At 32.8% G+C, this 12,997-nt stretch overlaps 2 protein-coding genes across 4 annotated transcripts in view; both read right to left on the bottom strand.

Annotated features, from left to right (window-relative positions):
* Nucleotides 1-4,723, bottom strand: part of LOC116851639 (long-chain fatty acid transport protein 4) — a 17,188-nt gene extending 12,465 nt beyond the window's left edge. Inside the window, exon 1 of the mRNA XM_032831262.1 lies at nt 4,292-4,723. Coding sequence (XP_032687153.1) covers nt 4,292-4,413 — 122 coding nt within the window. The 5' untranslated portion in view covers nt 4,414-4,723. The remainder of the gene's footprint in view (nt 1-4,291) is intronic.
* Nucleotides 4,724-6,684: 1,961 nt separating this feature from the next.
* On the bottom strand, nt 6,685-9,200 carry LOC116851652 (synaptobrevin homolog 1-like). Of its 3 annotated transcripts, none has more exons than XM_032831288.1 (6): nt 8,991-9,200; nt 8,827-8,876; nt 8,216-8,266; nt 7,674-7,906; nt 7,093-7,184; nt 6,685-6,849 (listed from the first exon to the last, which is right to left on the bottom strand). In XM_032831288.1, the coding sequence occupies exons 1-6, from the start codon at nt 9,054-9,056 to the stop codon at nt 6,835-6,837; spliced, it is 507 nt and encodes a 168-aa protein (XP_032687179.1). In that variant the 5' UTR covers nt 9,057-9,200; the 3' UTR covers nt 6,685-6,834. The 3 variants fall into 3 exon arrangements, with proteins under 3 accessions (XP_032687179.1, XP_032687180.1, XP_032687182.1); XM_032831289.1 differs by having other exon boundaries at nt 7,093-7,168; nt 8,991-9,198; XM_032831291.1 differs by lacking the exon at nt 7,093-7,184 and having other exon boundaries at nt 8,991-9,198.
* Nucleotides 9,201-12,997: the final 3,797 nt, after the last annotated feature.

Raw genomic sequence — 12,997 nt, 5'->3', positions numbered from 1 at the left:
ATCTTCACTCTTTTTATTTGAAAACTGATTACCATGGAACTTTCTTTTGCGTGGTTTCGATTGTTTTGGTTCGGCGTGTGTGCCTTTCGGATAGGACATTTCGAATTTGCACTGTCGTTTTGTACAGGCCGAACTTCGGAGCTAAACTGAAAACCGGTTCTGCTCGATGCCAGCGCCAACGGACCCAACGGTTTCGACTAAACGTAACAATAGAAATAAAAGCCATCTACCAGGGGTGCGTTCCAAAACCTACAGTAAAACTATAATTACATCTCTATACGTTTTGGATCGCAGCCCTGAAAGGTAAAATCCCCGCTCCGGGTGAGTATACCTGCTGCGTGCTATTAGAGCCTCGACGCTGCTCAAGAGATTTGTTGCGCTCGGAGGCCATAACTTCCGAACGGCTGCGAATTTCGATTTAAAACGTTGGGAACATATTCTTACAATGTTAAATAAACATTTTATGCAAAAAAAAAAAATTCGATTTTTTGAAAGTTCTAATTGGATTTCCCCCCTTAATTGATATGTTAAGTAACTATTACGTATGCAGAAAATAATATTCACACACATACACCCATTGTATAGATATAATTAAATATTTTGTAACTGTCACATAGTGAAAAGAAACGGACAGAGTTTGACATGTAAATATGTAATTCACAATAAAATAATTTCAGATAATTATAATATTTATATATAACCATAATTATAATATTTATATATAACCAGCGTAAAACCTGTAATTAGAAAGCAGTTCGTCTAATAGCGTATCATTATCTGTGCGTAAAAAGTATGACTCATCAATTTTTAATAATTGTTATGCTAAAACTCGATATCGACTCCAGATCATTAACTTTAGACTTCTATATGTGCGCTGCACGTTTGAATTAGATTTATTATTATGCGTTAGATTTAGTTTTATTATTATGCGTAGTTTTATTATTATTCGAAAATACATCAGGCGACACACACAAAATGATATCTACAAAGGTAAACTGATGCGTAAGTCGCGAGCAAAATAATTGAATTTCTTACACGTGCATGCATAAATGCAACATTCATTAAGCGACACACACAAAATGATATTTACAAAGATAAACTGATGTGTAAGTCGCGAGCAAAATAATTGAATTTCTTAAACGTGCATGCATAAATACAACATTCATCAATTTTACTTTGTCCACTTGTAAATATTGTTATCGATATTTTATATGGCGATATCATCGGCGGTATTATGACTATAATATTTTATAATTTTATGAGTTTTAGAATAAATGAAAATTGTCCAATCGTTTTTGCAATTTTTGTCAATTCCAAAACATTTATTGAAAAAAAATTAATTTTATCGCTGATTGCATAAATAATAATGTAAGAAAGACAATCTTCCTCCCGTATATTTTATTTATATTTACAAAGTTAAATACGTTTTCAACAACGAAGTCTTTGACTCTTTGAGTGCTAATAGTAATAATATCAAAGATTATAATCTGGGAATGACGTCATCGAAATCCTAATTTCGATTTTACGAATTTAAATATAAACAAAATTATACGAATTTAAATATAAACAAAATTTTCGTATAATAAAAACTCTCTCCTCTAATTCGTATGTTTGGTTTCCAATTCAAACCAATTCTAATATAATCCATAAACGTAAAATATACATGTCTATCATTTACGACACATGAGCAATAAATACTAATCCTCCTGATGAGTCTCGTTATCGCTCATATACTCATATGCGCATTGTCAATTTCCATGAAGTGATCTTTGTACCGGTTGACACGTAATATTCTACACACGACAGAATACAGATATACTGAAATTAAAAAATAGTTCCAAATAGTTCAAAGTAGTTCGAGATTTATTCAATGCGCCACATTAAATTGTACACTCAATAATTACTGCGACGCGAGATATCAGGAACATATTTTTGTACGAAATGTATGTAAAACTTAGCTAAAAATATTTTTTAAACGAACTGCATGTAAGAAAATAATATGCAAATATCAAATAGTGTTATACGATATTTTACTTTATTTTACTTCCGTTTTCTTTTTATTTGTATTTTTCTGTATTTAAATATAGAAACGTATACACCCAAACGGACATAATGTAATCTTACATTCGTTACTTACGACAAGATACACACGAAATTTCTTATCACGTTACAAAATATTCACTTTACTATTTTACGATACTGTGAAACAAGTAAAAATGTTTTGCCCGCGACCTTACTGATACTATTAATTGCTTTCGATATCTTTGCCTCAATCCAAATGTGACAATTATTTTGATAAGAATAATTATCAAAATAACTGAACAATTATGGAATTATTCATATTTCATAAAATATTTATGGAATTATACTTATGAAATTATACTTCTGAAATTATGGAATTATACTTATGGAATCATACAATTATGGAATTATACAATTATGGAATTATTCATATTTTATAAAATACTGTCTGATTTGCAACAGCAAAATAATATAATTAAGGGCAAAATAATATAATTAAGGCGCCTCTTTAACAATATAATTAATAATATAATTAAGGGCTTCATGCACAGTCCATCGGACACTACAATTTTGGTGCGCGTGGTGACCGTCGTCACTACGCGGCGAGAAATATTCGTAGTACTTGTTGCATATGTGCATAAGTCGTATATTGAGCGTACAATGCCGTACAACGGTATGATATTTCGATCAATTGGCGATCTCAACTGCTATATTAAAATTTACGATAATGATTGCCGTGCGACATATAAAATGTTTGCTTAGTGCTTCGCTTTCTTATAAAAAGCAGAAAAATCGTCGACGAATACAAAATATATTGTGTTATAAATATACGTCACATAGCGAAAATTAAAAGAATAGATTACAAAGTTAACACTAGCGTTTTACAGTAAAATATAAGAATAATGCTGAAAATTCCTTTTTTCAAATAACAATCATTACATATATAAATTTCTAAAAATAACCATAAAATTGAATGCGTTAAGTACTCATAAATATTTCTACATTTTGAAGATGAGTAGTTTGAAGATGAGCGGAAAGCTTCATATCAAATATCACTGCGCTTTTTATCAGAACTACAACTTTGTTACACTGCATTTTCTTATCAGTTCTAAAGAATATGCGTTCTATCAAACTCAGATATTAATAGTCGAAGAAGAACAAACAATTATTGTAATATTTAAAGTTAAATAGAATACTAAATCGTTAATTTCCTATATTTAACAGAACATAAAAGTATCACAATACTAAATAATATACACGTAAAATATTATATTTACGGAAAATAAAAATTATATGTAGAAAAAACACATAGCGGTAATGTGAGGTTAATTGTATGTAATATGTTGAAGAAACTCTTGATATATATATATATATATATATATATATATATATATATATATATATATACTGATTATGAATAATTTCTCTGATCGACAATTGAAACAGTCCCAACAAGACAAGACAAATTACAAGAATAAAACATTGATTGCAATAAATGAATAAATAAAAGGAATAAATAAATGAATAAGGAAAAATGAATAAAAGAAGATACTAACAGAATCTCGCATTCTGTCCAACAGAGCTCTCCCATCTTTCATACGCGCCGCATTCCAACGTCAAACGGAGCATTGAAGCGAATGTGACGAGCAATCATGCATCCCAGGCACTGAACGCAAATTATTAATCTATAATGCAGCAAGAAAACTTACTCCTGCATATCATTTAAAATCTATAAATCATATAATATTTCGAGCGGTGTGTGCGTCAACATTTCTTCTTTGTTTCATCCATTAAAAGGACATGCAGAAATGACTATTAAATAACATGCAGAATGACTAATTCACACATATACGCCAAAGTCTAATTAAATACACAAAATATTAAAATTTGACTTGTTCTTGATGATTTATCGTATAACTTTAATCTCATCGATATTGAGTATTTGCATAACGAATTTTGGAGCAGTCTAGTACTTCGGAGCGTAAAGCTGAACGATCGTCATCGTCTGCTCATGCTCAGAATTAGGTTTCGCGTGCGGGAAATCGCGAGAAGTAAACTAGAATGGAAATAACGGTACTCTCTCAGCGAGTTTTGTGCATCCTCGACTATTCCTTGTCCTATTATGAGTACCATTTTAGACGACCTAACATTCCCAAACGACGCCAAGACCGACCCGAGTTCATTTCGCATACAACTGTCTACCTGCTACACCTGAGACATCCCATCCTTAACCCCTCCAGCCTACGTTCTCACATTCATTCATACTCACAGAATATCTCTGGGCAGCGTTTTGTAGAGCATGTAAATGAAGCGCCGCCGACTTCCGGTGAGGAGAAAGCCGCAGAGTAGCAGACTCAACGCGGTGATAACGACCTGATGGAGCTCCGTCATTGTTATTTAATTCCTGTAGCGCTGTCTCGTTCTACGACTCAGGATTAATTAACGGCGTGCCCGTAACAAGCCCAGAAATGGCGCCAGCCAGCCAGTCAGTCAGCGGCCGGTTTATCAGTCGCGTGAGAACGGAAATGTCGCCGGCCGTGATAACACCGCGAGCGTCGACTGTTAAGCTTGGAAATGGCTAAGTGCACATGCGGACGCTGTCGTACGACTGAAACGGGACTCAAGAACGGCTTTAACATATACTGCTCTCCCTGTCTGCCCACGTCCACCACACAGACAGACCAGTGGAACGGAGTAGTCATCGGTAGTCACACTGGCGTAGCCAGCTACGAAGCTGCTCCGAGCCGGAAGAAGCGATAGAGCACGCTGCGACACATCAGCCTTGCGCACTACGCACTAGGCACATGCGCATTTGCACGACAGTCCTCGAGCTTCTCGAGGACGACTCATCTGAAAATAAAAAGGACCGTGGACCGAGGCGCGCACTTCTAGTGGTTGTACTGCACGACCCATCTTCTTCAGTAATTTCGATCGTAGATTTATTTAAATTTTGATGACAGAAGCTATAATACAAGGAGTTTCCATGGAACTGCGCAAAATTGCACTTTTAGTTGTCTTATGTCCTGCTTTCTATGTGATTCAAATTAAATAAAGAGGTGAAAATTTCATTTGCAATTTTATGTGCTAACGACAGATAATTGGCTGATGGTAAGTTTATTTGATGTTAGAGTTAGCGTCAAACGATCATCAAGTACCGCTAAAACCAGCGTAACGCAAATGGACATCAACGAGTCCTTAGGAAAAGTATACCATAGATGCACAAAAATAAACGACAAAAATAAGAAACAAAGTATTAGGAATATTTTCGTGCAAATGTTGGTCGCAAATAGTTTCAAGAAACAGTCCTTAGCAGCCTGTGAGAAAAATGCATTAGGAGCCGCTCGTTATAGTCCACGCACGTGTATTTGAACACGTGTGCTGATGCGACGGCGCAGAGAACGTCATTGCGAATCATTGGCGTAAGCAGCGTTGACGTAGATCGAACCGGCTACTTTGAACGGACTATGATTCGTCTCGCACGTTCGTCGTAATTTGTAGGTCACCACACTATATAAAGCTAGTAATGTTTAATATCGTTCTATAACATGATCGCTTTTCATTGCGAAATTGCGAGCCTTTAATGAATCACATTGAGCAATGAAGTATTTTTACATGCGTCTTTGTCACGTTGGATAGCTTGAGATTTTTCTCCACGTACATTACGTTTGTGAACCTTGCGTGCTTCTCCCACATTTCATTAAAATCCAATGAATATCTCGTATATAAGAAACGTTTATTTATTGAAACCCCATCTGTGAAAGTTATTTATACTTCTTTATCGATTTTTATGCTCGAATATAGACAGCCATTAATATTTTCAGATGCTTCCGAAACATAGTGAAAAATGCATTTAAAACAAAAATTTTCAATATTCTACGTGCAAACTTGACGATCCATACGAAAATAACTGTACGATACACGATGGTTTAAATGTAATAATATAAATTTACATTTAGAGTTACCTCATTACCTTTAAACATTTCTACATTGTATTATATTTGTACTGAAAAACGCAAGTGAAAAGCGCGCATGAGAAAGCCACGTCATTAAATTTACAATAATATGCATCGTGTTGCTTTTTATAGAGATTTAAAACCGAATCTAATCACGTATATATGTTTATCCCAGTTAGATAGTTTGTATCAGTTAATGTATACTGACGATAAAATTAAGTACGTTTTCAAAGTCCAAGGATTTGTTTCCCAATCAGACAGAATTTTTTCAGAAAAACAGAAATATTTGATAGAAAAACTTACCAATATTTATAGAAACGTAATACAAATTATATTGAACAAATGCTTGTAGAATTATATATAATGCGTCGGATCTTTGTCTCACACGAAACATTGTTTATATAAATTTGTCAAAAAATAAAAAAAATAAGATACAAGTAATATGTATATAACTGCGTATATATGTACAATCTTTATATCTATATTTATATATCTATATATCTTTATATCTTTATATCTAATTAGTGATCAGTGATAAAAAATATAAGATAGTTAATTTAGTTAATCTAAAAATTTTGAAAAACACACTCTAAATTTTCTTAAAAATATATTTTATATATATATATATATATATTTATATATTTATATACATATAACAAACGAGAGATAGCAAAAGTTCTCGCGATTACGATATTTAGGAACAATGAGATTTAAACAAAAATAATAGAAGATATATTTATACAGACTTATAACTATGTATAACACGTATAATATCCATGGAAAAAAGATATAAATGTACAAGATATGGACAAGAGATTAAGTGACGGTTCTCCAGTCAGGCTTCATGTTCATGTGTACTTCATAACAATGGATGCTGTAAAAAAAGATGATTTATGTTGCGAGATAAACTCTTCACAGAGACAATCACGTGATGGAAATATGATGTAACGTAAAGAAACAAGCGAAGACAAAAAGTGAATGTGCGTGTAAAATAGAAGTGCAAATCACTGTTGAATGCCGCATAATGTAGTAAAAAAGCTCCGAGGATTTTCAGATACATATTTTTTGTTGCTCCTGAATATTAAATCGTTATTATACGGTCAAGGGAAATATATACCTTAATCTCAACGATCAAGACTCCAGACATCGCGGTCGCTATCTCAGAACCAAGTAGAGCACCATGATGTCCAGAACTGAAAATGACACGCGCTAATCTAACTAGGTTAATCTAACTAGCAATTCAAAAACTGATCAACTTAGCGTCGATTTAATTTAAAAATGAATAAATGTAAGTGTCATACGCTCAGGAATAAGAGTATTCTACGAGAAATATTTGAATTAAAAAGAATCAATTGAAATTTATATCATAGAGCCGAATTTCTAGTTCTTCAGCTTCGCAGCATGAATATCAATCAATTATTTTTAATTCGCAATCTTCTCGTAAAGACCTCTACATATTTACATGTTAACACATATCCTAAACATGTTCTTGGTCACAAACGATACGAAACAAGAAAGGAAATCGCGCACAAAGGAGCATCCCTATATATTTTATGAGAGAGAAAGGAATCACAGAGTAATCCAAAATTTAAAAAAAATATATTAAGAAAGATGAAACGTGAAATTTTATATCGTGGTGAGACGCCATGCTATTGTCGCGTGCTATTATCGCTTATTTGGATGTGCATGATTTCTTACCTATGATGAAAAGCACGATCGTTACGGTGACGCTGATGATAAGGATCCTTGATTTCACGTTCTGTAACCACGCTTTTCGTTGCGCTCGCTTCGCGGCCTCTCTGAATTCGTTCCCGGCCATGTTCAAACGATCGCTCGCCTCTTGCAGATCCTCCAGTCTGTCGCCACGATCGATCACCTTCTGAACATTGTCCCTCATTACATCTGTCACTTCTTGAATCTGCAGTCTGACACTTAAAAAATATAGACATTTATTAATTGTTTACGCATCAACATCTTATACATTTTACTGCCATAGCAAAACAAGTTACAGTGGCACCACAATGGATTCACAATCCCTATTGTGAATCTATTGCAATATTATTGTGACTTGTTTTGCTATGAGAGCAATCAAGAAGAATCAATATATGCCCGTGTACGTATAATATATAATATAATATGTAGTTAAAACCATACTTACTATATATTACTTTAACTAAAATACATCTTCCCTCCAGTAGCGCCGACTTAAAATCAAAAATATAAAATAAAACGCCACTTACCAATCCACTTTATTGTCGATCCTTTCATCCTTGTTCGAAGTACCCGGCCGACTGCAATAGAAATTAAGGCATTAAAGTGTCAATGTCAATTAAAACGACTTCAGGAAAAATCTTTAGAATTTGTAACATGCAATGCTTTAATAGGGAAGCTCAAATATACAATAATATTATGAGAATAATCTCTACATTAAAACGTAAAACAGAAATAAAAAGAACAGTTTATATATTAACAGGTTTATAATAACTATCATGTACATCTCGTTAAACAATTATTTTAAACATTTTATTGCAAACAAGAACTTTTTATATATTTTATATCAAACTTTTTATAAATTTTGTTTACAAATTAAGACACTTGCAAAGTTTTTTATGAGAACCTCGTCTAAACAAATAACAAATAACAGATTAATACTGCAATTCTAGACAAAATCGTAAAACTCGTAACTTGTTCTCGCAAGACTCGTAAGAACTTATGAATAGATTTACAATTCTATACGGACAGTGTCATATGATAACTCGTAAATATTTACGACTTTTTTTTCGTAAGCTACGCGACTTTACGATTTATTCGTATATTTGCTTAGAATTGCAGCATAAATATGTTATCTTACCTGAACAACATGTCCTCATCAAGATCGCTGTCGTGTTCCAACAACTTTCCCTACGAAATGATAATTCAAACGTACATGAAGTTTCCCGCCGAGGATGACGTCATCTTTAAAGTGTTGCGCATTCTTTGTACATGCCAACAACACTGTAGATCGAAGGTACTCACTTTTTCATCTTTATCCGCGGCTCTGATGTCCTCCTTGGACAAGTTGCGTTTACCAGACATTAGCATTTTTTTAGAAAAACGTAGCCGTTCGTTGCTCACAGACTTCGAACGTTTAATTTACACGTACAGATAATTTCCTTCACTGGCCGGAGCAAACCGTGCACAAACGCTCAGCCATTTTGACAGAACCATTCTGTTTTATCGGCTCTGCAGTAGCTACAACCAAGCAGTACCTGAACCCTGGATCAATATAGCAGAGGGCAGTATCATGGTAGGATACCTTTGCACGTAAAAACTAAAATGAAATGATTAGAGCTCATAAAAACATATTTTACGTTAACACTAATAATTTCATTCAAAGTGTTTCTCGAAATGCAAGTGTCGTTCACTCCTCTTTACATTTTTTGCTAACATTTATACATGTTCGTCCTATACGAGAAATATATAAAAAAGAATAATCCTTCTCTAATACAAATTCTTTTACGCTGATATGTAACTATCAATATTCAATACGTAAATTTTCTATAATATATCATTTATATCATTTTTATACTTATGTTTCTGTATTTTGTAAACAAAGCTTAAATGTAACAACCAAATTTTTACAATGTAATATATTGTCGATATGATATAATCATACATGCGATATATTTAAAAAACTAGATAAGATTTTATGTTTTAAAAAACAATAATACTGCATTATGTCGCATATTGCTTTTATTTTGACATAAACATTTAAATTTGATTACATATACATAGCATAACAATAAAAAAATAATTTGATTGTCGTATGAATGCGCAGGGGTTCGTTAATAAAAACAAAAAGAAACTAAGTATGAGTCGGTTAGTATTCCATAAATTCTATATATTAATATCAAATTAAATGATTGCAACAAGAAAATATAAATGAACTATAATGTACATAAACCGCAAAATATCTGTATATATATATATATATATATATATATATACATGTTCATTATTAATATTACTATTTATAAACATATGTTTAAAAACTGCTTCTTTCTCCTAATTAATAAAATTTAATGAGTGTTATTTACCTGCACGCAGTTAAATAATTATAAGTTCCGTTACATAACATAAATATAACATTTCCAACAAATGCTAGCTAACAGTAACATTACATAAATGTTACAATTTCCCTCAACAATACAATATAACACGTGTATTATATAACAATTACATTATTAAATGGGAAATTGTAACATTGACATAATATTATCGTTAGTTGGCGCATTTGCTGAGTTTCGTCGGTATTAGATACTTTATAGTATAAATATTAAAAAGATTGACATAGATTGTGTAGACAATTCAAATAGACAATTCAATCTACCAAAGTTCTCATGTTTTCTGACAGTTGAAACTTCAATCTCACATAACAAAACTGACCGTCTATCTACGATCATTAATATGTCCTTTCATGTTTATGTTTCGTGTTATTATGATATTGTAGTTTTGTCTTGAATGTTGTGTTCGAGAAGGAGTAATATTACAATTCCAACAAATATACAAATTATATGTCTCTTCAAATTACATAGTTATATCAAGCGTTATAGAAATTAAAAAGTAGAAGTATTTTACAGTCGTCAGCGGATTATAAAAAATTATAAAAAATGTAACGTTTCCCCCGTGCACATAGACACACATTCGAGATAGAAATATGCTTTTACAGTAAAAATCCACGTCATAGGTGACAGATCATGACACAGGCAAAGAACGAGCATATACATGTAATATGTATATATATATATATATATATATATATATATGTATATATATATATATATGTATATATATATATATATATATTTATAAAAATAGATCAGATTTGGGGAGATATCCGTGATGTTGAGATACGTTTACAATTGTAATTTCATAAAATGACGAATGATACGTGTTTTGATATTACCGACTTATATTATTCCGTTATTCTCGCATGGCTCTTCAGGAAAAATCGATATATTTTGCAAGATTGCGCTCACATTGTTTCGAATTCAACCGGATATTGGAAACTGACTCTCGCTTTTGCGTCAGAGTATAAATCGCTGCAACCGAGTTTCCGCCTCTCAACGCATACGATATCAAAAAGTGCGCTGTGCATACGGATAGTTCTTCATTTGCAAAGTTAATCCATTCTCAAAAACTCCCGCACGATAGCCAAATTTACAACAAAAAATCGGACTAAAATGTGTAAGCCTTTATGTTATGTTGCAATCTCGTAAGTTATGTTATAACAATTAAAAATTCCTTCACAGATCACATTCTTCTAATTTCACAGTAAATAAAGAAAAAGATAAAATTAAATTAAAAAAGAACAATAATTGTAATCAAAATTGTAATTAAAATAATTGTAATTAAAATTCTTAAGAAAACTATTTTTAGTCCCACTAAATTATTTTTTGCTATTCATGAATATGCAGCAACAATTCACGTCAGTAGATACACATTTGAAATTGCGTTAAGTCAAATTTTTTAATTTAATCGCTCATCTGATGAACGTCTCGTGTGAATTTTATTCGTATCACTTCGAGAATGTATTATCTTTGTAAACTGAGGACTACGCGTTCCTTGGTGTAGGCGTCTGTATGAACGCGGGACACGCGCGATCCCACAGGATCATGGTGATTCACGGAAAAAGGAAAACAAACGCGACATATAGAAGAACATCTAAATCCGGAGCTGAAGCCATGCATCTTCATTTCGTCACAACACCTGCACATACATCAGACTGTAACTATCTGTGGACATGTGTCCGGAACATGGAGAAGGATTCTCGCGATAAGGATACCCACATATACATGTATGTATATATTATATATATATATATATATATATATATATATATATATATATATACTACTGTGATCAAAAATTATCGGAAACGGTTTATTTAAACTGCGCGTGTGCAAAATGGCACTGTTGTAGTTTTTTCTCAGGTTGGTATGATTTTCGACACCGACATCTAGCTATAATCCGTATGTCATTGTCTGTTTTCGTTTAAAAATAAACGCTTGCTTTGTGTGTAAAGAATTTTTGGCGATTTTTCATAATGTCGAGTATAATTATATAGTGCAAAGAACGTGCATTAAATTTTGTTTTTGCAACGGAATTACTGCTACAAAAACGTTGAAAATGTTGCAAAAAGCCTTTGGTGGCAATACTTTATCAAAAACAAGAGTTTTCGAGTGGTAAAAGATGTTCATGGAAGACAGAGAACGCGTTTTGGTAGACCATCCACTTCAACTGATGAACAAGAAGTCGCTGAAGTCAGAGATTTAGTGCTTAATGATCATCGTTTAACAATTAGAGATATTATTGAACATATTCCAGTATCATTTGGCTCTTGTCAAACAATTTTAAAAGATCATTTAGGCTTGCGGCGCGTCGCTTCTCAAGTCGTTCCGAAAACAATGCTTCAGTTGTTCGTGAATTTTTGGCCAAAAATTCAACAAATACGGTTCCGCAAGCTTCGTATTCATCTGATATGGTACCGTGTGGCTTTTTCCTGTTTCCTCGACTAAAATTTCCGCTTCGTGGTTACCGTTTTGAGTCGATTGATGCCATAAAAAAAATTCACTGCAAGTCCTAAAGGTTTCGCGAAAACGACTTTAAAGCATGTTTCAAGGATTAAAAAAACGTTGGTATAAGTGCATTGTAGTGGAAGGAAATTACTTTGACGGGGACGAAATAAATTTTGATGAATAAATTCAAATTTTGTGTTTTATTGAACCATTCCCGATACTTTTTGATCACAGTATATATATTAGGACCTTAACTTAGTTTCCGCCCAAAAAATACTGAGGAAAAGCATTTATTGTAAAAAATTTATTTAAATTATTTCAATGAAAGTATTTTCCATCACTTTCTACAACTTTTTGCCATCTTTCTGGCAACTGGGCGATACCATCTCGATAAAACGATGTTTGTTTCGAAGCAATCCATTCGTCCACCCATTCTCGCACTTCTTCAACATTTCGGAAGCGTGT

This window comes from Odontomachus brunneus, unplaced genomic scaffold, assembly GCF_010583005.1.
Source record: "Odontomachus brunneus isolate Ranch 3 - 2012 unplaced genomic scaffold, Obru_v1 Obru_scaffold_183, whole genome shotgun sequence".
Taxonomy (NCBI): Eukaryota; Metazoa; Arthropoda; class Insecta; order Hymenoptera; family Formicidae; genus Odontomachus; species Odontomachus brunneus.
The sequence above is the reverse complement of the archived record's forward strand: the minus strand, read 5'-3'. Positions and strand labels throughout refer to the sequence as shown.